The sequence below is a fragment of the Fulmarus glacialis genome, unplaced genomic scaffold (assembly GCF_000690835.1).
Source record: "Fulmarus glacialis isolate BGI_N327 unplaced genomic scaffold, ASM69083v1 scaffold9685, whole genome shotgun sequence".
NCBI lineage: Eukaryota > Metazoa > Chordata > Aves > Procellariiformes > Procellariidae > Fulmarus > Fulmarus glacialis.
The window spans coordinates 111,879-139,560 of NW_009212341.1; the positions used below are offsets into that span (position 1 = coordinate 111,879).

At 37.7% G+C, this 27,682-nt stretch overlaps 1 protein-coding gene across 1 annotated transcript in view; it reads right to left on the reverse strand.

The window, feature by feature from the left end:
• Positions 1-27,682, reverse strand: part of UNC5D (unc-5 homolog D (C. elegans)) — an 84,362-nt gene that overhangs the window by 45,571 nt on the left and 11,109 nt on the right. Inside the window, exons 3-5 of the mRNA XM_009577853.1 lie at positions 27,066-27,169; positions 1,248-1,428; positions 291-458 (exon numbers count right to left, since the gene is read on the reverse strand). Of these exons, the coding sequence (XP_009576148.1) occupies positions 291-458; positions 1,248-1,428; positions 27,066-27,169 (453 nt within the window). The remainder of the gene's footprint in view (positions 1-290; positions 459-1,247; positions 1,429-27,065; positions 27,170-27,682) is intronic.

The following is a 27,682-nucleotide window of genomic DNA, read 5'->3' on the forward strand; positions in this document are numbered from 1 at the left end:
ACATGATTTTTCATATTGACCAGTTCCTGGTTTATTATTATTTCGTTAGCTGCAGTGTAAGTTAAAGCACTGACAAACCTGGCAGAGCAGGCCACAGGTGCTTGTGACTACTGCTCAGACCCTACAGCTCTGAGCTGTAGTCTAAACAAGGATGCAAGTATTTCCAATTTCCTTTTTGACCTCAGTGGGCTCTTCAAAGCACAATTGTCTACCTGGCATTTCAGACTGAAAGAGCTCTCCCATAAATGTGACATCCAAAGTTACTCCTTAGTAGACTGTGCATATCTCACCAGGGCAAAGAGAAGTGCAGGTAATTTTCTGCACTGACATTCCTTCACAAAATGCACCTCCGTTGAGTGGAGCGGGGTTGGTACAGGTCCGTGATCGCTTCTGCCAGCCTCGACCACACCGTGCATTGCAGTTCGACCACTCAGTCCATGATGACCAGCCTCCATTAACTGCAAAACACAAACACGCTTGAGGTTGTGGTAGGTGTGCTAAGAGACATCAAGCAACAAATCTGATCAGATCATTTCATTCAAAGGCAGAATTTTGTTTTACATTCTACAGGTAAATTCCAAGCTGAAGTAGGAGCATTGCTACCTATCAGTACACAAGTATATGAATGTTTGTTTTGGAAGAGTAATATGCTAAGAAGTGCAATGACTGAGAGAGTCTGGGAGGGAAGTAAAAGCAGGCACCTCAATTCTCATAAAGTATGCTTTTCTTAAATCATAAACAAGACTATTTTAAAAAGGGTAATTTAGGAATACTCTGCCTCCACCAATAAACACGGGAAGCAACAGGGGATGGTAATAAAGCAATGGTTCTGCACTTCTGTCCTTTGCTGTGTAACACTAGATTCACTAGTTAGTGCTTGGACACTGCAGTACCACAGATCCAATTAAGGCAGCCCTTCATGTACCTCCCTAGGCATGTGCTTCAGGGTTTCCTGATACAGGCAAGACTTATTTATGTGTTTAGCTTATAATTGGATCTTCTTAATATCTGGAGCAAGGATTGTTATTATTGACGTAACTTCTGGGAATCCATCACAAACAAAAACCTCATAATTCTGACCACTCTAAATGCAGGCATGATCTCAGCCTTGACCAACAGAACTGAAATTCATCCTAACAGGAAGGAGGTTAGCCATTTGGTTTAGAACCAGTTGTATGATATAAAGTACTCCAGCAATAGAAGCACACACATCTAAGTTTTTCCATAATTATCACATTTTCACTGACCATACACCACAACTGTCGCAGACGTGCTCCTTCTCTTGGCAACAATGTTGGCAGCCATGCAGGTATAGTTCCCAGAGTCAGACAGACGTGCCTGTCGAATGATGAGGTTGTGGTCTGCTCTGGTGTCAATGTTCTCATCCAGGTTGGAATCTATGGGCTCCTCATTCTTTAGCCATTCCACCTGGAGAGGGATGGAGCAGAGAAGAACATGAACTAGGAAAAGAAAAGATGGAAGCAGGAAATCTGCCAAATTATATTTCAATGATTTCATTAATAAATGTCATTGTGATCTTTATTATAAACATTAAGGTAAAAATGAAGCTAGGATGGGATTCCCAAAAAGGTAGACATTCACAAATTCAGAAAAGAAACTATTCCTATTCTGAAGACCCTAGAGCTTATTAACAAAGGCACACCAAATGAAATGCTAGGACATAATAAAAAACCAAATAACAAAAGAACAAAAAGAAAATGGCAAAGAGCTCGTTCAGAGTTGCAAGGGTGTGGATTATAAGGGAAATGTTATTTTTGTTCTACTGGGAGAAAAGGAAGGAAAGATGAGGAAGAAGAGGATAGGAGAAAAAAGGAGAACAATTAATCACACTTATCCTTGTGGTATTAGGTAGTTAGGAGGCTTTAATATTTAATCCAAGGAATCAAGAAGTGATGATAAAAAATACTGGATCATTCTAGTTGAATATATTTCATTTACCTCCTGAGTCTCTTCACCATAAGTAGTAAAGCTTGAATCTGAAAGCATTTTCTTTAATAATTGCATCTTATTATTTCCTCCATATTTGTTCTTGAATCTATACTGTGTATTTTGTTTTTATTTTGACTATTCATTTATTCAATTATTGTCCTATTTAGGAGAGCCCTTTTGGCTTCCCTAAGAGAATGAAAAAACGGGGAAAAGTCTGTAAACCTGTAAAGCCAAACAAAGGCACTTGATACGTTGGGCTAACGACCTCATTAATCTGATAGGGAAATACTTCCTTTGACTCAAGCAGCAGAAAGAGAGACATGACCAATGGAGATTAGCAGTCCAAGTGAAAGTCAGCTAATGATTGCCACTTTTTTTTTCCCCCTAAACCTCAGAAGGCGGCGGTATGGGCTAGTAACTTAGAAAGGCTGATTTTTATTCAAAGAAAATAGAAGAAAATCTCAACCGAGAGAGAATAAGAAATATTTAAATATATTACTCTTGATATACAGTGTTTTACATGTTCAAACAAATTGGACAATGATCAGTTAAGCTTTATAATATATTGGGATGACACATAATAAGTAGTATTAATTCCACTTTTTTTGAGAGAGAAACAGACAGAAGGATGAAATTGCTTGACATGTCACACAGTGGAAGAGTTAAGTCATCATAACAGATTCCCAGTTTACATAAACATTCTTAAGCCAGAGACCATTAGTATTTGTTGTCAAGGTACGTAAATACCATGAAATGCTGTGTATAATATATTTCAATAGATCTTCTCTAGTTCACCAACCAACATACCGCTGAGTATATGCAGGAATTATCCGCAAGGCATTTCTCTACTTGAAACGTTAAAAAAAAAATAGTTAAGGCATGGTAAGCTGCTGTTACAGAAATGAAAAATTAAAAATAGAAGCAGAATCAACAGATTCTATTAAAAGACTGAATAAATGTAAGTTATTTTAATAGCTTTTCTACCTGAAGGAGGTATGGCTGTACCCTGAAGTCAAAAACCCTTCTCATCTCAGTTCAGATGAATAACCTCATTTAGGAACTTGTGGAAGGACTTGGAACTTTGTGGTAATGAGCTTACGGATTTGCTAGCTACAGGCATTCATTAGCACACTGTTCTGCGCAGATGGTCTGCAATTTGTAGATTTTCCAGTTTATAAACAAATCTGCAAAAGCTGACCATCAAAGCCAATTAGATTTCATGCCAGACAGCAGGTTCCCCTTCCAGTAGCATCAGTCATTTCGGTTAGGTGTGTGACCGACCCATCCACTGCTTCTTATGTCCCAGCACCACAGCAGTCAGCTGGGAACTTACCTTGGAAAGAATCTAGGTCTGTGGCACTGTTATCCTACATGGTGACTATCAAATTAAATAAAGTGATTATTTTACACATCTGTCAAAAGAGGCATTACCTGAGTATGAAGTACATTATACATTTCATACTGAAAGTAGTTAAAAGGTTTTAGCTCTATATACTCTTTTCCTCAAACTGCAGTTAACCAAAAATGGTAACAAAGACAGAATGTCACCATCAGAGGTCACATTAAGCATTCAAGACATACCTGTCTATTTCTGCATTCTTATAAAGCTCTGGCATAATGCTGGTTTGTTTTGTTTTTCCTCTCAAATCTTAACTTTTTTTTTTTTTTAAAAGAATCTCTTTCACAAAAGTTTAAAGAGTTTTGGGACCACATGACTTTGTATGCTACAGTGCACATCAGAACAAACATTTAGAGTGAAGTTTCAAGATAGTGAGCGTCTAAGGTATGCCCTGTGACATCAAAGGAGGCAGTGCCTGGCACAGGTACACTTACTTAGGTAAACCCAGAGGAGACTTTTCGCCAGAAGTATTGTTAGGAGATGCAATTATGCTTTGTCCTGAACTTAATACACCCAGGAGCTTAGGCATCCTAATTTTCATTGCTAGAAGCATCCCAGGAAATCACATGGCTAGCATTCACACTCATTGCCTTTCATTCCCCAAGCTAAGTGACACGGCTGGCACTTTCACCTGTATCGACTGTAGATGGCCAGGCACAGCTCTGGGGCTGTAACCAAACAGCCTTACTAAATCCAGTAATGCTGAACTCTTCCCTTAATAATATCTCTTTGAATGTATTACATTTCCCTTTGGTCTGAGTAAGACAAGGAACAATCAAGTAACCCATTTACTCTTCAGTTTCCCTTCTGCAGTTAACTTCAATACTAATCATCAGACAGGGTTTCAGCAAAGAAACTTAGGAATGCAATTTAAATTACGGAACAGCAGCACTAGCATAAATCAAGTGACAGAAATTCAATGGTCGCAGTCAGAATTAAACTCACTTTATGTGTGGTGTAATGACAAACAGTAATGTTCAAAGAAATGACAAACGTCTAATATTACTAGAGTTCATTATTTCACAAGTATATATATGTAAATGTTGCATTTTGACTCTCATCAGGTCAGGGGCTTTTGCGGGGCGGTGAGGGGGGGCAGAGCAGGGCTCAAGGTCCTCATTACCGTTCCACCAGCACTTCGGGCTATTTTTCCTGTAGGCAACTTTTCCAGGAGGCAGCGCACACTGATCCACTGTTACTGAGTCTAGGGCTGCGAGGCTTGGTGAATGAAAAACATTTACATTAATGCAAAGCATTTAAAAGAATGATGATCATGGTGAAGGGAGAACATTAAACAGACGGAACATAAACATGAAAGTGTTGAGAGATGTGCGATCAAAAGATGATTTGTAAGTGAGGGCATGCATTGCCTTTTGCATATCTGGAGGCTTGATGACACTGCGAATACTCATCTCTAATTCCAGCCTCCCCCTCCCGTGAAGGAAAAACAGACTTGCCTCAGCAGGCGAATGCTTGGGAGAGAACGAAGGGATGAATTTATAGAACAAACTGAAAAATTTAAAGGAGTCATGATGACAAAAGGTTGTTACTTGCAGTGATGCAACCTTTGGAGAAATTCAGCGCGCACATACATACACACAAAAACCAACCAAGCAAAATAAAGGCAACAAAGAAACCTACAATGTCTCCATACTGAAATGAGGCATGGTGTTCTGAATTGCCAACCTGCAATGCCTGAAGGGTAGACTCAAAACTCATTAGCATTTAACTTCCCTCGCTTTATCCTCAGTGGAGGTCATACATTTGCTTGTAACGCAATGAAGTAAGTTTTTTTTTAAGAATCAGTCTGACTGAAGATCTTAAATGTTTCTATCTTGAACTAGACTTAAAAACTGCTATAATATGCTATAAGTTTATACAAAGATACTTGATTTTTTTTCCCCCTGAAATTAAATCTGCTCAGAATTAAAATACCCTCATCAATTTCTAACAAAGGCTAATCACGTAATGATCTACAAAAGAAATGCAGGGGCAGATATGGATTAACTCAGCTACTACATATTGGGTGGCAGCAGATGAATTAGCATAATCATAAATTTGTTCCAGTTACAGAAAGCAATTATCAAAGACCAGCTTACAGCATTATCAAAGTAAAGTCCGTTAAATACACCATATCCTAGGTAGATTACGTCGGGAGTTAGCAAACTCTCTTTCTCTTGAGCTTATCCCAAGTCATCCATATTTCTGTCTCCTGTATACAACATTAAAACAGCCTGTCAGCTTCACATCACAGGAACACAACTGCTGTTTGAGTTGCTGCAGATGATGGAGTCTCACTGTGCTTAGTATGTGCAAAATAAATAACGTATGCATGTCAGCCTTATTTGTATATGTATCCGTACAGATGCTATGGACATACATCTTCCAGATGCCATATAGCAAATTCAAATGCTCTGGGGACTCGCAAATATCCATGCGAATATTGATGGAGGCAGGAACATAGCTGAGTTAGAGACTGTAGGAAAGCTCTGGCAAAGATTGCTACGGTTCCCTTAAAACTCTGCCCCTTTTATGGGTTACAGTTGTGGCTTCTATGGAAAACCCCAAAATCTCAGCTGCTTTTGAGCCTGGTAGCTGTATCACTGGGAGCATTTTATTTCCCTTTGACAGGCACTGTGATAGATACACAGATACCATCTGTGTAATTCAAGGAGAAAAGCTGACTAACTCCAGATGAGGAAATAACATTCTTCTGGCTAAGCATTACTCCTCCTTTGCCAAATTTGGGAGGGACGCTATACAGCTGTTAAACCTCCTGTAAGACTAAAGAATATTATTATTTGCAGTGATAGAAATTACTTTTTTCTTTGTTTGTTTTTAATACCAAGCTTATTATTTAAACCTTGAAGATGAGAGTAGGTCAGATATCAGTTACAGGCCTTAAATGATTCGATGCACTAAGAGGAGTTCATCAATTGCTCAATCTAATTTAAACATCCTGAGAGCTGGCTGCCCATGACTGAATTTTCTGTTCTTTCTAGCCTATGTTGTTTGAGACTATAAAGAGATTTAATACCCAACAGGAACAATACAACTCAGAGTTCCTGTGGGCACACATGATAATTTTGTAGGTCAGAAGACAAAAGACCTTGGTACTCCTCTTTTTAGATTATACTATCCTGCCCTTTAAATACAACATCTGACTTTCTCATGTGGTCAATAACCAGAGTACATATATATCAAAGATAATATAGTTAGAATGTCAACTCCTCTTGAAGAGAGAATCAATTGCTTTCTCGATGCAAGATAAACGCTTCATGATTTTAAGATAGGAAAGGTCAACACCTGACTTACAGCAGCACAAATGTTTCTTATAGCATGGTCAATTTACAGCTTTTAAATATTCTTTCTCTCAGATAGAGTAGTAAACACATCCATAACCTTCCTTTAAACCAATACCCACCGTTCATTATGTTCTTAGAGAACAAGCCAATATTTGTGTCTTTTGGATAAAACTGTTTTGTCAGTCCCAGATTCACTTAATATTTTAAATGTAAGTACAACAGACTAGTGTTTAGAAAGTATGGTAGAGAACGCAACGAATAAATAGGTATATTGCTGCTCGTGAGATTGCAGATAACTGCACTAAATACAACTCTGTTCTCTGATATCTTATACTTCCCTTGTAGCGAGGCAGAGACTATCTTTCTGTGAACCAGACAAAACCAGAAGTAGCACACCAAGGAGTGTAAACTTGCAAGTTTACAACTGACAACGATGGTAAATATTTCTTAGATATTTGGCCACACCTGACTAGACGTTAATTTAAAACCAATGAACTGAGATGAAGTGCTTTGTAGCCCCACATTTTGTCAGTGGCTCATATATTTCTCAAGCATTTTTTTGTTCTGATTTCTTTATTCTCAAATTTCTTCTTCTCCTCCATAAATCTGCCTACTCTAGCTGAAGGTGCACATTGTCTTGTCATTACTAACATTAGCTGTAACTTTGCAAGGGTCAGAACTCTACATCTGGTAATAAATACTACCCAAGAAACACGTTTAGTGTGAAGCTGTTAAAAATACCTATATATGTTAAAGATAAACGTAAAGATTCCTATGATACAGAGGACAAAAAAAGTGTGTTGGGGCACAGAAAGGGAAAAAAAGAGACAGATATCTTGACACATAGACCATTTAAAGAAAATGTAACAAGAAATAATCTGGAATGTAGGTACATTTTTATGTCTGTGTCCTTTGTCTCTAATACCTGTTTGACATATCCATCATCTGTTTTTTAATTAAACAATCCTCCCCCACAACTTTCAATAGAGTGCACATGAAATTTTGACCTGACAGAACCAAGCTATTCAAACCGACAAAAAGTCATTAAAACAGGTCTCTTAAAGATACCTTTTTGGATCTTAGTTCTTCTTACACTGCTGTAATAACAACTGCAGAACACTGAACGTTATCTTGAACTTGATTCCATTACCGTTTTTGCTGTGGCAAAATGAAGGTACTTAATTAGTTCAATACAAATAATACAGAGGGCATCTCTACTTGAGCTCTTAGCTCCTCAAGAAGAAAAATAACAGTTATATATACAAAAGAACTAGGCAATACCATATTTTCCCCTCTAGAATCTGACTTTGCATTAAAAAAGAAGGAAGAAAAAGGCTGAGAACTTCTAAAACTCAGAATATCTGATTTCTAGCTGAAAGTTTTTGGTTTTTAACTGGAGAAGAAAACATGTTTGAAGCTGATTTCTCTTCCACAGAAAAGTTTCTTTTTATAGAAAATGTTTGCAATAGATTCTCTTCCACATCACGATTAACAGCAGGTATATCAGGCTTCTGACACTTTCTCCACTGACTCTAGGAGCAAGCCTAGGGAGATTGTATTGCTAGGCTAACGTTAGCTTTTATGAATATTCCCGCCCATACTAATCAACTCAGGCCTCTGGCTAGAAAAAGTTCCTTCTATCTTATCATTGATTTAGGTCTCATATTCCCCAATCTTTAATAGCCTTATTAGAAATGGCTTTTTCAGTGACCTATAATGTTTAGTGGAAGAGAGAAAGATACATTCCTTTCAATTCCTTTCAGATGTAGCATGAAACTCCTATTTCCAAAAATTCAAGTGTGTCTAAGCTGGAGAAATCTTCTTTGATGTTACAGTTAGAATGGATGAGTATAGGCAGGGTAGGTGCTCCAATTACAGTAATGCATTAAGATAGCAGCATATCTTTGTTACAGTTTTATTTTGCTTTCTACCCTAAGACTCAAACAAATAAGTAGGAGAAGCCTCCATCAGCATAAACCATTGTGGGAGATTAATAAAAAACAAAAGCCAGTTTGCTGGATACAAACCACTCATATCTACCTTTATGATCACATAGTTATTTTATCAACACAATCAAAAAACATTAATCTTCCTTGCTAGGAGCCTATTGCTAGCAACACACAAGAAGCAGGTCAACTGTACCTGCTGCATTGTTTTAAATAAATCCACTGAGGGAATACTGTTACCAAATCGTTTAATCACAGTGCTGTCATACTGTTCTGGTAAGCATATTTTTCCTTCATTAGAATGAATATATAATCTCATTACATAAATCTGACACACTAACTTATAAATCAGCCTGGGCTTTTGTTGACTGTACTGTGGAAAGCAGCACAGGAATCTTCTCTTTCATAGAATCATAGAATGGTTTGGGATGGAATTGACCTTAAAGATCATCTAGTTCCAACCCCCCTGCCATGGGCAGGGACACCTTCCACTAGACCAGGTTGTTTACATCACTCTTTGAAGAGATGCACTCAGTTGTTGCAAGAGGATCATCTGAAAACTCAAGTGCTGCATGCTGCTAATGCACATTTTCTTTCTTATTATTTCACTTTATGTGACATGCAGCTAGTGTATTTGCTACATAAATCTCCAATAGCAAGGGAAGCCAAGAGAGATGATACTCACTCATGGCATACTATATACCATAGCTCATACTCTAAGCTATGTCCAGTTTGCAATGAGCATTTTTGTTTGTGTGCTTTAAAATCACAACCGAAAATTCATATTGCTGAAAAATCCAGAGGGGAAAAAGGCTAACATGGGAGGGGGTGAGTCAAAATAAAATTAAAATATGCTTTTGAATAAGTATAATGAGAAAGGTGACAGCCTGTATGTATATCTCAATTTATAATGCTAAAGATGGGCAAGGAGTTGACTCAGACATGCTATTTTAAAACATTGCTATAAAAATACATTGCTAAATACGCCATTGCTAATGGTACATTGTCTGATTGTTAAAGATACAATCAGATCCCAAAATAAATTTATTCCTATTTTTGGAGTTTTTTACCTCCATGCAAAAATTATGAATGAATCAGCATTAATAAACCCAAAGGTTATTATGTGGGGTTATATGGTAGTTTTCCAGCGGGGCAGTGCACACAAATAACTTGACTTAAATTATTTTATGGTAAGCAGAAATAAAGGATTTAGTTGAAACTCAAATCCTCGTCCCTTGACTATAAAGCTCAGCAATATAGGTGAGCAGATGAAACTCATCTAGAGCTCTTCTTTTTCTAGAAACCCAGAGTAATCCACAGGTCTTTTAAAAGTATGCAATGCACACTATATGTTTCTCAGTATTGTGAATAAGGATGGTTAGAAAGAAGCAAACAGCTAAAGGCTCCAGGGAGGGTGTTCATGGTGCCACACCATGAGGTTTGATTCGTTTTTGAATGCACAGACATTTGGAAAGTAATTATAAGTGCAGTTGATGCTGAAAAAACATTTTTAGATAAGATTATTGGAAATGATGTTTACAGTGTTTTGCTAACATGGCATCCTGATAGGCAGCATCACATTTATACCAAATTCTTAGAGATAAGAAAATCATCACAGAAAGCTTACAGTAATTGAAAACAAAGAGTACAAATAAAGCGATCTCTTCTCTTGCACTTCTAACTGCTTCTGAACAAACATCACTGCACGGCATTACAAAAACCCAGTAGTATCACTACCCATGCTTCAGATTATTGGTCTCAAGAAAATTGAGAAGAAAGGTCCAAGTCTTTGAAAACTGAGTGTCAGGAGTGTTGCTCAGATAGCCCACTAGTAAGTGTGAATATGACCCTGCCTAGAACTATCGTCTCTATTATTCGCTTTCAGTAATCATATCTGAGATTAGTTGGTTAGTTGTCATTAGTTGGTTGGTTGTGTCGCCTCCTCATCTCGATTATCACAGCAACTTCTGTACTCCTGTTCTGTACATTACAGCAAACAAGGCTATAATTTTACTATTCTTAAGAGTTATGGGGAATCATTAATACATAATGTTGCTCTTTTTTGTTAGTAGCCATCAGATATGATAATCTCAAGAATGTAACTGTGAGGTATTACTAACAGAAACATCCTTTAGATCCATTAATTAATCATCTTTTTCTACACCCTGGAAAAAGTATTTAACTCAAACACTATAAAGAAATAGTTGTTAGTTAAAAAATGTGTAACGTTTATGCTGCATCACCAGATGCATACTAAATACAACTGAGCACCAGAATCGCAACTTACGACTTTCTCTTAAAACATTGTTTGCAATTAAAAAAGATGTTGATCTATGTCCAGAGGTAAAACATTCTCTAAACCTTTAATGTTACAGCATTTCAGTTTCACAGTAGTCTAATGAATTTATTCCAGATGATAAAAGGACCAGCACAAGTATATTGCATCAGCAGAATCTGAATAGAGAGTACCCTCACTACATTAAACATAAAAGGCATGTTGTAAAAAAAAAAAAAAAACCCACACAACTAGAAAGTGCAGTAACAAATATGACTGCTACTTTGAAGTTATTAAAGATACTGAAATTGATATCTACCAGTGGGTGTTTCCTCATACCAGATTGGTTGCGTATCAACAATCTTTTCACCTCTGAAACAGCATAATCTTTTTTTTGAAAAGGATGTAAGTTTTCCCCTTCCTGTGAAGTTAAGAAATCTATCTATAAGAGGGTAAATTTTCTTCTTAGAAGCTTATGTTTGTATCTCTAAGTGGAGCTCCCAATAACTGCTGTAGGACAAAACACCATATAATTATTAGATTGTACTGCTTTCCTTTTGTCCCATTGTGATATACATCAAGGTTAGTCCAGCTGCATTGTACCTACATACATACGCACATATATACATGTCTCTATACACAGAGAAAGGAAAAAATGTGTTTGCATTAGGAGTACATACAGTGTGTGTGTTGGTGATGGGATTCAGGAGATAGATGTGTTTGGAAATCCGCGATTAAACCAAGATTTGGATAGGAACAGGGAAATCATAAGTATCTTAGCAAAAACTGAACATAAGGGCATGTACACATCTCCTTTGCTTGTGGGAGAAGACAAGTGGTTGATCAGAAAAGATCAACATATTTGGGGACTTCTCATTTTGCGAGGGAGACAGTTGTTAGAGGAGCTTCCTTAGACATAAAAGGAAAATTCAGTTGCACAGAAATCACAAAAATAAAAAGAAGAGCAAGAACAGCTTCAAGGGTGATTAACAGACTAAGGGGGGAAAAAAAATACTATGAGCACATGAGTTCATCACAAGATACTCACTTTCTAGCAGATGACATTTGAATCTGCACTAAAGTGTAGTAGATACGGAAACACTTTACTCCGAGGACATCTTGCGTTTTCCCCTCTCGCCTCTCCCCTTCTTGATTAGTGCAGTAGTCACAATTAACAGTAAACCAGCTGCTCTTGCTCTGACTGTGAGAGTGCAATTTAGCAAACCGGGTGCTAAGGTGAAAGGATCAAAAATCACTAATGCAGTCTGTTTTACTTCATGCAAGCTGTGCCCAAGAGATGGTTTTGTCCTGGTTAGTAGCAGTGCTCTCCCAGAACCCGCACTCAGTCTAGAACTGACTCCTAGCAGATTGTTCCTTCCCTCACTCAATCCTCCCTGCAGTTCTTCATGCACCTTCCTTCTTTTGCTCCAGCACAAACTGTACCATATGTTCCTGACATCTTGAATTACTTTGGCTAGAAAAAAAACCAAAACCAATTCTAAGAGAAGTTTTCTCTGTAGCTTTGAAGACGTCATATATCCTTCCTGCCTGTTTCTGAATGCATAAAATCAGGAAGGTTTGAGAAATGCTCTGCCACACTTCTCCTTCCCAATGACCCTTGCATCTTTTCGTTTCACAATACTCCCTGAGCAAAAGATACCATGATTCTGAATTCTAGCTGCCCACGTGACATTGTCAGGTCTTTGTAAAAGTACATAAATACACCAACAATCAGAGGATAATACAGCCTTCTACCAAATAGATTTGATCCTTCAGCTCACAAACCTTTGCTTTCAGCATTCAAATTCAGAAGTTTGAATCCCACTGAAAAGGGAACAAAAGCAGCTACACGTGAAAGTATTGTGCAAAAGTGCTACATGCTCTTCACAGACTCAGAAATACAGCAGGTCCGTTGTATAATAAAGTTGTAAGTATCAGGAGAAGATTGCCAAACATGCTGAAGATCTAACCTTCAGGAATCAGGGACAGAAAAAACAAACAAGACCTCTAGGCACTAACACAGCACTAAATAACCGTAACAGTCATTCAGCAATAGGCCAGTATTGATAAAGCCTCCAACTACCTTATTCGGTCAAAACGTACACCACAGTAAAGTTTCCAAATCCTTGTAGGACTCTTTCACGCAATTACCTTTATTATTTATAATTATAAACATAATGATAAACTCTTATAACTTATCCTTTCATGTTCAAGCATTCAAAATTAAGAACATTAAGTACCAGAAAAATATATGCCACTCCAAAACAGGACATCAAAAAAAGAAAAGCCCCAAAGCACATGTCTTTATAAAAAGGAATTATCTATTCAGGGGAACTACAAAGTTATTTCACTTTCTTTTTTTCCCCCCTCATTTTTGCAATCTAATTCAGAAGTGTTTTGCTCCAGCATTTCTATTTCATGACCTCAGTAGCTCCTGAGGTATACTGATTTACTTAGAACAGAACAAAATCCCAGAAGGAAAAAAAACATTTTTTTCTACTGGAGGAAACACAGTACACAGTTAATTTGCTTGCATGAAATCCAGCACATATACTCATTTTGGAGAGAACGTCCAAGGATTTTTTCAAATAAAGGGTATATGTGCAGGAACTAAGATGCTTCCAATAGCTGCAAAATGTACAAAATCAGCAAAAGAGGCACCTGGAGATATCCCTAAGGAGACAAGAAGAGAGCTGACAAATGCCATTGTTTCAAGTAATTGGTACAGGTGAAGAAGGGTACAGGTAAAAAATGAAGTGACAGATTTAACGCATTCAAACAGCACAATGGCAGAATAATGAAGAGAGGAGTATAATCTCAAACTGCATGTTAGGATGGCAGAAGGCAACTAATGCAGTGTAAGTGTTCCTCCTCTCTCTAGTGGCTGGTCTAAATGGGAATAAAAAAGCTATAGCGGCTTCCAGCTAAAGGAATAGCTCTCCACTGCAACTTGGTAGAGTTCTGCGTACTCATGGTAAAGTACATGAGTTCAAACCATGCTAAATACCTCTGAGCTTGATTTCCAAGATAAATCATAGAACATGCTTACCTGGAACTTAATTATTTTTTCACTAAATGATAAACACATATCAGAAGCAGGGTTTCCACAACATTGGTATATTGGGTATTTCTTCTGGCCAGCAGGCACACCAGTGATGAATGACTGGTCCAGTCAAATAGACTGCATCTTAGGCACAGGTGTGGAAGCTAAATTTAGGTGACAGCTGTATTACAGAATGAGAACAAGCATTGATCTAACACACAGAGTGTCCAAATAAATAGGTCAGTTTTACGCAGATCTTATACAATCTATGACTCCCTGAGATTGCTCGCACATAATGCAAGGTATTTTGTATATAGAGAGGCTATGTATATGTTAGCCTATGGAGATTGGCGGGTCTTTTATGATGAGCTTGAAGAATGCGCAGCAACAGTGAATACATGAAAAATGCTCAGGGCATCCGTACAAGAAACCACTTAGAAATTCCTCTTGACTCAAATACTCATTGTTAATGCCACAGTTTAAAACAATATAAGACAGTCAAAGTCTTAAAACACATAGTATGCGGAGGCTTAATAGCCAGCTAAGTGTGGCTCATGCAGCACACCTGGCTGACCTTGTTTGCTCATTCAGGTATGGTTTGAAAGGGATGTTTGTTTGCTGGTCAGCTGTCTGCAGTGGAAACAAGGACAAACACTAGAAAAAAAGCATTGCATTGGTAACATGGGCTCTCCGTAACATTTCAGAGTTGCCAATGTCCAAAAAAGAGCATACAAAATATATCCAGTTCAATGTTAAATAGCTTAGCAATAAAATTTTTTAAAAATGCAATTGTAACAAAACAAAAAGAAAAAAAAATAAACTCACCATTAACCTAAGTTGCACAACCAGATATCCCAATTCATGTAATTGGTTGTGTTGCCCTGAAATGTATACAGCTAACAAAACCCACCAAAAATATCTGTAACATATTTAAAAGACTCACAGTTCTATGCAAAACCATGTCCTTTTTATTCCCCGCTTACACAGAATAACTGTGAAATCTAAGGCTTTTTTTTTTTTTTAGCATATTGAGCAATAGCATTAAAGTGGTTTTTAAAGCACTGATAATCACAAGCCTTTTTTGCCTTTGAAACCTGTTCTTTGTTTGAACCTTTACAGAATATTACTCCAGGCTCTGTACTCTGTGTATTTCAACTGCTGTTGTAATACCTAATCCATGATCTAGTTTGAGTAAAAAAAAAGTTTGGGGGATTGAAGATGAAGTACTTTAAGAAAAAAGACAGAAAGATAATACCGACACAGACATTTCTCTCAAAGACAACAGGTGATGAAGGGAAGGAAGGAATACTAGGTTTGACCAAAGATGAAACAGCATATAAAATAAACTAAATCTTGATTCTGTTTTTGTGTTGTCCATGCTCCTATGAAGCAGTCACAGGCTTAAACAAAAAGGCTTTAATTCAGCAGATGTTTTATAGAATAAAGAAGCCCTACATATTATTAGATTGTCATGTTCTGAACACAATCAGTCCAGACCAGCATGTCATGTATTATCCATAACAACAGCATAAAGTATGAAAAATGGAAATGATGAAGTTGCTCTTAAAAGCAGCTAAAAATCTAAACTGAACAGGGCACATTTGTGTGTCTGTGTGTGTTTGTGTGCAATGGAGAGAAATGGCAGAATTTTAAAACGCAGAGCAAATAAAATTGGAGAAGAAATTACTAGAATAATTAAATGAGCAATTACGAGTAAGCCGCCGCATCGTTTCAGTAGAATAGAATCAATATTTAGAGGTTGTTCTGTTTCATTCGGCAGGGTATGCTGAGAACTGATAAACGGAGATTAAAGTAATTTGATACTTCTATTACTTGAAGGTAATTTGATACTTCTAAAATCTGCAAGGACTCTTCAATGGAATTTTATGTTCGAAGTGGGTTCAAAACTGCTTTGTCCACACACGCAGCTATTCAGTTTCATTAGCCTAGTAACTGCTGCTTTAATCTGTAGCATTTTTCACCATACAGTGTTGGACAGTGTCCAACAAAAAAATCTGAATTTCTTTGGATTCTTGGAGGAGTAACAGAAAAAAAGTAGTAATGATGTACATACCTGGAACAAATACTTATTTTCCCCCTAAATGAATAATTGGTCCTCAGTCTGCAAGTGGTGCTGTAGTTAACAGAACCTTCACTCCCCAAAGACAGACTTAGACAATTAAGTCTATGAAAAATCATGATCTGTTCAAGGATTCACACAATGTGGCTTGACTCTGGAAATGTTTCTTGCATTCATATGTGTGATGACTTCCAAAGTGATATCTGTACTTCGTAATTCTTTACTACTTTATGCCAAAAGTGATCTTATATACAATTCTACATGGAAAACACTCATAAGTTAGATATTTGTGCAGTTCTTAACATCTCCAGAAAATGCTGTGGGATATATGTGAATTGTCATTAAAATGTTGCTTCTGGAATACGGGATTTTTTTTCTCCTGAAATGTCAGTATTTTAAAGATATAATTCATAAACAGCAATACCATAGAGTATACATACCACTTCAACCAGAATTTTAAGATCTTCTATTTGTCAGCTGGCTGTCACCCAAATGACCTGAAGGTTACATATGCCCTACTCTAAGGGTAGCCCTCAGAAGAACTTATTAATCATTTTAATACCTTTATAGCTTAGAAGTCTGACCTACTAACATCATAATGTAGCATGCGCTATTTCAAGGTGAATGTATCTGTTTAGAGACATTAGCAATTACCATTAAACTTGGATTTGTAATATGACCAATTTCTTTTCCAGAAACAATACTCCTCATTAACAGTTTGGAGTAATCTTCAGTAGAAGGCTGAAGATCTGAACTGTAAGACAACATTCCCTCCCGCAGAGCGGGGGCCTTTAGAGACCTTAGAGTGTTAACAGCATGTGTGCTACCAACTACAGAGAGACAGTCAGGGGTTCTGAAATGTTGAAACCTACTTTTCATTACTAAGAGTTAAGAATTTGCACAATTCCTTCACAAAGTAAAAGGAATTTATGTCACTGTTCCAAACACAATGTCATCTAATTTTGTCATGTCTAAGTTAACTATTAAATTTCTTACAGCTTCCCATAACTTTATGATTTTAAAAATGTGAATGTCGGCTGCAGTGGTTGCTTAAAAGTAAAACCAGTCTATCGAAGAGTTTACATGTAGATAAATAATCATTGAGACATATTGCACATACCCAAGCTCAGTCTTGAAAGTGGAATGTCGTCAGTAAAAAATGAAACACATTTATTGTATTTGTAACTAACGTAGCTTAAAAGTAAGGCAAATATTGATATTCCAGACACAAGACCCAAGATCTATAACTAACTGTATAAAATGCATGCTGTTTGCATTTAGTAATCATACTCTGTTTTCTATAACTAGAAATAAGATTCATTGAAGACTATAATTCACCAGCCTTTTTTGCCATAGTGTTTTACTACAATACCATTATCCTGCCATATTACATTTTACTGTATGTGTACAAGTCCCATAAATACACAAGCCTATGTAAAATAGGCAGCAATGACTCTCACTACTTTTGGAATACTTGCAGCTTTTGAATTTTATGTGAGTTTCACATTTTGTTGATGTGTTTGCAATAGAATATGTACTGCCCAGAAGAGAAATGTTTTTACATTTCCATTAAAAACTATAGCAGTAAATAAACCATCAGAACTCATGCAGATATTCACTGGAACATCTACAGCAGTCCATTAAAATGTCAAAAATCTGTGTTAAACATTTGAAAAAGTAGCACTGGATACAGCACATTTAAAACTTAAATATATACATATATTAAATGATGAAGATATTTTAGAGTATTCCACAAGCCTCTGCAGAGCACTCAACACAAGTTTATACTCATCAGTAATAGTTTAGCACAACAGCTGCCCATTTCTTACAAAAAAAAAAACCCAAAATCAGACAGTAGATGTAGAAAGAGCTGCAAGTTGCTACTAATGCTCAAATATGAGCTATTCAGAGATTTAGTCTCAGAGAGTATTTATTCATAATAAAAGGGATTTAGAATAAATTTTAAGGTCAGCTTCTGCTCAGATTTGCACCTCATGCATCACAATGGACTTCAATACTGTTACCCATCAGACATTTCTAGTTGGGAATTGGGTCCCCTGAGCTAATACCATATTCAACACAAAACCACAGGTGTCACATTTAGCAGCATAAGAACTGCAGCATTGTTCTAGTAAAGACGAACAGACTCTAGTAAGCTAAAGATTTTTTAGTTTTGTTTTTATTTATTTGAAAGCCTGAGGTTTATAAACACTTATCTCTAATATCATGGTTTATATTGCACTTCAATACAAAGGGACTGACATTTCTAAGAAACAGTATCAATCTACAGTAACTACCAATGATGATAGAAGTTGTTAAATTCACCACAGGCCAACTGTGTGCATTTCACTGGCAGTTTTAGAAGGTGCTCCGTTTTACAGGACTATCAGTTTCACATCCTTCTTCAAATTTAAGATATACTAAGTTCACATTAAACACAGGTCTCAAGAAGGTGATAGAAACTCGTTCTGATGGTTAACGTCAGTACAGAATATGGAAACTCACTATCCAATTAAAGAAACATTTAAAAACCTGATTATTAAGTCTACTGAATTAAACAGGACAACCCATGACAGCTTGAGAAATTTAAAGCCCTTTTTCACTGGTGGAAGATTCAGTAGTAATATGCCTCCAACATACCAGACCACCTGTCCAAAATAGTGAAAGGAACTTAAAACCAGCTGTCTAAAAAGATTACTAGCTACAAAAGCAAGCACTTTTTTTGCTCCTGTACCAAAAATAATTAATATTTTACTCTCTGAAGCACTAATAAGGTAGAACATATGGAACAGAGATTATCCTAAACTTAATTAAATGTGTATTGACCAAGTATTTTCCAGGTTACAGTTCAAGACTGGTTTGACAACAGTCACGGGGTGCAACATCATGCCTATCAAGAACCAGGCAGTAAGAAGGAATTACCATCAGTGAACTTGAGAGGATGTTATAATTTATTCTGTTTGCTGACTCTGTCTATTAGTCATATTGATGCCAGATGCTACACCTGAGCTGGTACAGAGCTGCATAAAATGACAGAATCAAGTTGTCCACATTCTTCATTGTTTCACTTTGAAAGTAAATGATGGTGTCACTGAGAGGCAGTGACTCCAGCGCTCAGTATGTTCTTAAAATTAATAGAAAGAAAAATAACCTTTGGCAAGAGTACAGGAAAACTCTAAGGTATGATTAGCGTTACCAACCTGCCAGCATTATGGATATGAAATCTTACCAAAGTTGCATTATATAGTCAAGGTAATAGGTATGAACAGCACTATATCATGTTAATGGCAGGACTGTAATACATAGAAAATAGCAGTACAACATGTATTTCTCGAGGATGAGGGCTTAATACCCGTTTAGAAACTCACAGCTTGCATCTCGATTGCTTTGCACTTTGTGTATCGATTTAAAGCTGAGTTTTGTAAAAAGCAGCTGGGGGACCTAGCTGGCTGGCTGGCTTAGGGACCTAGACATGTTTAACTCCTTTAAACATCTTTGTGAACCTACATGCAAAGGGTTACAGAATCTTAGATAATGTGGTAGCATCTAAAACTCTTATCATTAGACTATACATGCCATCAAGTGCAAAATCCCACTGTAGTTTCCTAGCCCCGCAATCTGAACCACGCAAATGCTGTTTTACACCCATAGGGGCCCCAGAAGAAGCCAGCTTTATACTGAAGGTGAACAAAAGAAAAAGGACCTCAAAGAGTAGATGCTTTAGAGAAGAATTATTTAGATGCAGAAGGAGGAAGGAGGAGAAAGTATTAAACAGAATGAAGGAGAGACTGAAATTGCTAATTCTCAGCATACACACGAAGAGCAGCAAGCTTGTCAAATGCAGCAAAAAGAAGGATCTATTTCTGATGTCTTCCCCCCCGCCCACCCCCAAAAAGAAGAGTTTCAAGAAACTGAAGAGAATGCAGACTAGAGAAAAACTATTTAAAGAAAGAATAAAAGTAAAGGTCAGCTGAGAAGATAAGGAAAGAATATGTCAGGAAACTCACTTGAGAAGATGTATAGGAGAAGAAACAAAAGGTCTTACACTCTATAAAATGGAGCACTGCTTAAAGAAATCAGAATTACACGAACAGAAAGCAAAATCAATCTATAGCACTTGTTGACTGAACCACACACTGAAGCTCTGACTTCAGCATATTACTACTTGTGTGATCCCAGGATGGACTGCACAATTGCCTCTTGATAACCTTTTTCCAGGATTGGGATGAATGAAGAGAAAATGCCTGAGAACTTGAGAAGCAGGGGTGGGGAAGTAAACAGAGAGACTACTGAACTACATTAGGCACTATGCAACACGTCCTCTCTTTTTTAAAACAGGCTAAGCTATGCCTCTTTTGCTCCAGCCAGTCTTCATTTCACATTTTCAAGACTGAACTGTAGCCATTTATAAGCCACGCACAGGACTTAAGAGCCTTGGCTAAAGCTGAATGCCGAGCTATAGGTTAAGGATGTGATCTAAAAGTCATCTAAAACCAGTGTAGTACTTTGTTGGTGTGAGACAAAGGAGTGCACCATGAATAACTGCTGTGTCTTCCTAGGAATAATGCAAAGTAATAAAATAAACTTACACAACAACAATAAACAAGTGCAAAACATACATACAGAAAACATAGCACTGTGCACTGGAAAAAAACAATACAACCCAAGTATGAGAAGCACTTTACCTCAATAACATGATGAACTTTTAATAGCAGCTGAGGCTAGTCATACATGGGGCTGGCTGCCCACTAGGACAAGAATCTGCAGATATACCTGATGAATCGATGGGCTATCTGAGCTCACAGAGCCTGGCGGGTAGCCATGCGCTAGCCCAAGGTGTTACCATGACTAGACAGGCATGTAGTGCCTCCGCTAAGCTAAGCTGCTCTGCACCAGACCCCATATTTGTTTAAGCTGCAGTAATTTTTTTTTTCTAATAACAGAAGTTAGTCTGTGAAAGGAGGCTACCAGTAAGTCAGACTAGCAGATAATGCAGCCTGAAGAAATGCATCATGTATTATGTCACTGTCAAATACACTGCTTTTAAAAACATCTTTTTAATAGAGTAAAGCCCTTCTTCCCTTCACAAATTTCCTCAAAATATTCCCGAAATAATAAGCTGTATATAGTGAACAAGATTAGTCTTGTGAAGAGGTGCAGATAATAATCAGTACCAAGGCTAAAGATGTTGCTCTGGCAAACTCAATATTCAACTCCACTTCTCCTCCATTTTCTGAGAGGAGAACTCAGCCCCCCCTTTCTTCTCATTTTCATCATGCCAATGAAAATCAGAAGTACCTCCTCTGATATCCATGAAGTGAAACAGTCTCAGCAATACAAAAATTGGGTCCAGAGATCCAAGCCCAAGGTAGCCACCTAGCATCAGAGTTTAGCCGATTCCTATACTATACAACTGCCTCATTGCATACACTCCAAGCTAAATGAGGCCTCTATTGCACACAATTAATAAACATATCTATGGGGAGAATCTGTTGTGGGGATTGAAAGCCAGAACTGTCTCTTCCCTAGGCCAACTCTGCATCAATAGTGAAAGAAATGGCTCTGGTGCCATCAAGCCTGTGCCAGCAGAGACTCTGTTATATTTAAATCAACATTTGCCACAGCAGGGGATTATCAGATGCTCTACTAAATGCTGGATTTTCTTTTTTATTTTGATGTTTAACTCCTAAAAAACTGAATTTATTTGGGTTGGGTGCTGATGCCTGCAAGCACAGCTGCTCACCAGCTCTGTTTTGCTTGCCATGTGAATGCATGAGAAGAGGATTTAAAACCTTTTTCCAGTCTGCCTAGTCAGGATTTGGGTTTTCTTACTCTCTTACTGCTGTGGTAATGCAGTACCACATTAGAATGCCCCAAGCCCTCACCTCCCAAAGCAGAGATATGCAGAATTTTCTCATGTTCCTTCTTCATAGAGGCGAACTCTGGAGATGGGAAATCTGCTAACAACGGCTGCAGAGACAGAAATACAGGCTGAGCTACAGAGTGACTGAAGACAGATGACCTGGACCTGCACATAAACTGAAAGGCAGCCCATTCTAGGAGCAGAGCCATGGTGCTCCAAGGGATAGTACATGGTATTACCATATTTAGAGGTAGGTGCCTGTCCTGCCCATACAGAATTCAAAATAGTTTCATAATTTGTGAAGGCTGTCTAAAAAACTATTTGAAAGGGTAAAAGAATAGGTAATACCTCAGTTACTCGGTTTTCTTGACTGCTGTTGCTACATGAGGTTTTATTGTTAGTAAAATCAGGCACATTCAATAGTATTTCATGCACAAGAGATGGACTTAGGCTCCATGAAGAGTGTAATCAAATTCTTGGAAAGAGAATGCAGATTTAGAGAGATGCTCCTTTATATGTCTTTTACTTAAGACTAGGCTGACACAAGCAACTGAAATTTGCTGCTAAATGAATCAAGACAGTACAGTACATTTCAAAGGAGCATTAAAATCAGTGCTTGCCTCAGCAGGATTTGGTGCTCCCAATTCATGCCTGTATAACATTAAAGCTGAATCAGAATACTGCTGTTCTTTATTTGTAATCCTCCTTGATTGTTTGCTTTCACTAATGTGTTATTCAGCTTAAAGACTATTTACTAAACTGTATGAGCACGCAGAGCCTTGACAATGTCACATGAGCTTCCATTCTTTGTGAATTAATTTATACAAGCCAAGTTTTAAGCCATATACAGTTTATATACATTTAATCTATGGATCCAAACCTTTAACCCATATTCTCCTAACTGCTTTTATACGTATTGTGTGCAGAAATTAATGCATATAAGCAAATTTAATCCAGGTATTTTTATTGCTACTGGTGATGAGATATGGAAGCCTTACTCATTCTGGAACAGATGGTAGAAACAGAAATTTCTCCCAACAACACTAAACTTATCTAGAGGAATTCTCTCTAGAGACCCTCTCTGTCAGGTTTGGTCTTGATCGCTGTATGATCTCTGTGTCCCACCCCAAAAATAAATTTAAAAAAAAAAAGGATTAGAGGCACTATTGGCAAAGATGCTGACTGTGATGACAGCCCAGGAATTCTCAGATGTGGACCTCTAATGCTGCTATCCCGTTAAACACTTTTTCCTGCACAAAAGCACAGTAAGGGATTGCCGCTGATGGCACATAATGGCATAAATATGCCTGGGAAATGCGGATATATTTAGTAACAAGTACCTCTGCCTACCAAGAACTGCTGAGATCCACTCACTCAGTTTTAAACAAGGAAACATTAGCAGTGGCTAAAATCACTTAGGTGAAAATATTTGAGGAGTGACTAGAAATGTGGAAAGGAATAGTGGGAAAGAAAGGCTCTCCCTCCTGGTAATTCCAAGGAACGTATGATGTCAGCCATCACTAGAAAATATCGCTGCTTTCTGCTCCTTATAGGACTAATGACAGGATTTTTCAGATTAAGCTATGGTGTAGATCAAGAACATTTACTTTTAATGCTTCTATCCTTAGATTTAAGAAATCTTCAGCACCTCTAAGCTGCAGAAAAACAATTCCAGAGATGAAGATTTATATTCTTGATAATGGGGCAGGCTCACATAAATAATTGAGCTGAACTTAAATTTCATTCCAGTTGTAAAGTGTCTGCCTCTTACTGAGCTGCATTGCATGATTAGAGGTTTGACTATATCAGTCATTCATAGCCATTGTCAGAAATAAATTGCTAGATTAACTTGTTGACTATGGCAAGCACAGAAAATGTGTGCTCTTTGGGAAAATAATGTTCCTGAACTTCTGCACTTGATGGAATAATCAAAATCTTCCCAAGGGATTCAGACGGATATTGGCACGGTAACATGAAAGGGGCTGGAGCGTCCTATCTATTTTGTTTTTGGTTTGCATTTCCAGGTCCATACTGAGCATGGATTAAAAAAAAAAACAACCAAACAAAAAAACAACAATGCCACAATTAGCATCTATTTTGCATCTAATAAAAGAGAAGACAAGCTTCTTTGTCTGTAGTTATTTCAAGCCTTAGGGCTTCATCCAAACTCTAACGAAATAAATTCTTGGATCAGAACCATAGATTTGTTGCCAGCACTGGGTTTTGAAACCTTCTACACTTCTCAGTACCCACATAACAGTTATTGAGCAAGACTTACTGGCTATCTCAGTTATTTCTCATCCACGTTTAACAGGGCAGGTCATCTTTAACTTGAAAATACCAAAAGAGTTCATAACCTCAAGCTTACTGCCACAAACCAGAGCCATTACTTATTTGAATCTGGTACCCAGTTTCTAAAGACACGGAATTATTTCCAGCGGACTGTTTACCTTGATGAGCATAGAATTAGCCTTGCATCCTGAGCCTTTATGTGAAATTTTATTGTCCAAAGCAAGTATGACCTGTTAAGATTTACAGGCTTTATTAGCAGCAATAACAATTTTACAATCAACATCAGTAAATCAGGGTTTATTGAGAACTCTACAATTTTATCTGTAGAAAGCAATTAAAATGTCAGGTTTTCATTGGATATAATTCCTAACTTTCATAAAAGACAGATACTTTGTTTAATTGTTGAGTGTAAAGCAGTGTAGTTCAAATAATTCTAAAATTCTCAGTAAAATTCAGTGCTGACTGAGAATCATCATTTTTTCCCAAATGGCTGAATTCCAACAAAGATAGCATTTTTGGCTATTTAACTATACAGAAATTGGAAAACAGTCAAATGTATGCAATCAGTTCAGCAAACCGTACTTGTTGGGTAAAAGTGTACCTATCATAATTTGTTCCTTTTGGTCTCAAAGCAAACACACGGATTTTATATAGTTTTTCACATGAAAACCTTCTGCTCACCTTTAAATGCTACATTTTTAGAATCAGTATCAAAACCAAACTGACATACATGGTAGCATACTCTTCAGACTATGAAAATAGTCAATGTAGAAAAATGTACTATAATCTCCTAAGGAAGGTACTGGATCCTTACCACATTAAAGAACGTTCCTTCAGTGAGCATACAGTGTAATGCAAGACACAAGGACTACTTGAAGGCTACAAAGTTTTCAGAGTGTGTATTAGGCAACTAAACAGAGAAAAAAAGTGTTGGTGGGTGAAAGAGAGCTGAATCCACAACCAGCTTTGACTAGAACTGGTTAGCTTTTGATAGTGCTTACACATTGGACAGAAAGAGACCTAGAGCAGTACGCCTGGAAGGGAGAATGGGGGAAAGAAGAGGAAGACGACCAGAATTAGAAGGCACTGGACAAGGCAGAGTTCCTCCATGAAAACTGAGCTCCCAGCTCCCCAGGCTGACACACACCACCAGGACTGCAGGTCAGGTATATTCCCACAGCCAAGAAAGATATTTTGCTGTCAAGTAGTGGCCACGTCACTCTTCATTTCATTTTGTAACTGCTTGTTTCCAGCCTTTTTCCTTTGCACTCTGCACTTGATTTTGGGCATTTTATTAATAAACGTTCACTTGTTTTACTATAAAAGCTGTCTAATTTTGTGGAACGAGGGGAAGCAGGGTGAAAGGAATAAGTAAAGTGGAAATTTTTACCACAGAGATAGCAAACCTACCTGAGACAGGATACACTGGCAATTTGGAGGGATATGCATTCAGAAAACCCGGTTTAGCAGTGCACATTGTCCGAGAGAAAAAGATCACTGAGGCTGGGCTTTGGGGAGTCTCTGCAGGCAGTGATTACCATCCCCTCTGCAGAGAGTATGGGCAGTGAATCCCTCACAGACCAGGGATGTTTAGGCAATTACACCTTTGGAAGTTTGTTTTGTCTACAAAATAGATATGTTTACCAGAATACACATTTCAATAATTTTGGCAATTCTCTGTAATGCAGTATCCATTTTTCTAGTAAACTAAACATGAGTAAAAATAATGCACAGCTGAGGAGAATGTAGTAGCAGAAATTTGAATGCCAGAGTAATGCACATTAGATGCCTAGATACAAATTCATCTACTCACCATTCTTATTTCTAACTCATTTTCCTTTTGGTTTTTAACACTTCTACCTGATTTTCAGTGTATTTTGCACCCCAGTTTGCTGCATTTCTTCTCTCTTTATTTTCAGTTGCATCTGTTCAACATGCTTCTCCTTAACTAAAAGGACACGTTTCTTTGGAGTTTTTTTTTCTTGCTTCTTTTGTTCCTTCAATTAGAACATATCACAGCAATAGTGGAGATAAGGGGCAGAAATAACTTCTGAGTGATACTATTTGTCTTACTCATCAAAAGATGCTAAAGAGCACACTGCAGAGTGTGCAATTAGAAATACAGCACAGTATTACCGGGGCTGCTCTGCCGCGCTAGCCCTATGGCTGAGCCTACACTAAGCCTGAATGTGGTGACTGTAGCTCACCCAGATACACAAGAGTCAGATTTCAACTACTGATCTCAGTCTTGCCATGGCAGCACTGGCTGAAGACTACCACCACCAGTCTACTTTTTGATAGGTAAGAACAGTGTGATGCCATGCTAGCTGCCACCATCAGGTCGTCTTCTTTTTTTTTTTTTTTAATGCCTCTCTAGCAGATTTTTAAACACACCCCACTTAGAACATCTTCCCCCAAGAATAGCCTGGCTATTATCATTTTAAGGCATCCCCATTAGTTTCCTGTTAAGATTCAACTGTCTTGACAAAAAGCATGTTTAAAGCTAAGCAAAAAACCGCCAGATTATTATTTGCAGCAGATTTTCTCTCTCCACCAACAATTTATCAGAATATTTTTAGGGTTGTTTTTCTTTGTTTTATTTTTCAATGAGAAAAGTAATTTCTGAGAAAATAAGTAACAATCTGTTTCCAGTTTGTAAGCATAAAACTTGAAAATTGTATGAAAACTAGGATTTTTTCAACAAACATTCCTGAATTCTGATAAAAAGCCATACTTTAAAAACTTATATAATCAAAACATACATATGTAAAGCAGTTTGTGAGAGAAGAACACTGTCACCAACGCTGGACCTTGAAAACCACATGGTAGCTAAGCCCTTTTTGCTTCTCTCCCCATTTCTCACCAGCCCAGGAGGCATCAGCCATCAGCAGTGACACTGCACAAAGCCTCACCTCAGCTGCAGGGACTCCCTCAGGTGGCCGACAGTGGAGAACGATCATCCCTTCGATGGGAACCTCCTTCCCTTGTGGGTCTTGCTCAAAGTTTTTCCGTAAATCTGCAGAGTTTAATGCAATAATTCATTACACCTCCAAAAGCTGTTCCTCCCCAAACAATACTATGTAGGCTGCAGAAGTGAGCAACAATACCGCTTTGCCGTATTCTTCTCTAAGTGTGTGTGTAAAGCAATGGACAACTGAGAGCTACTAATTCATCCCCAGATGAGAGGCAGAGATCCTATCATCTTTAGTTGTGCTTCCATTTCTCCCCCTTTAAGAAACGATCTCTGTGTAACTACAGAGACAATCAATATTAGAACCCACAAACTCCATGGTTCCAGTTGTGCATTCCATCTCTCAAGCCATTGCCTTTCCAAAATGGGAGACTTAAGTGCAACAACAACAACATGGTATTGTTCGGGTGCTGTTAGAACCAACCGAATGAAGCCAGGACTGGGTGAATAATTTTCCTAGTACATGCTACTTCAGGTGAGTGCCAGGGTGTTTTATAAAATGTACTAAGCTAGATGTTTTGTTTAGCTCGCCTACACGCTGCAAGCTGTAGGGGAAGA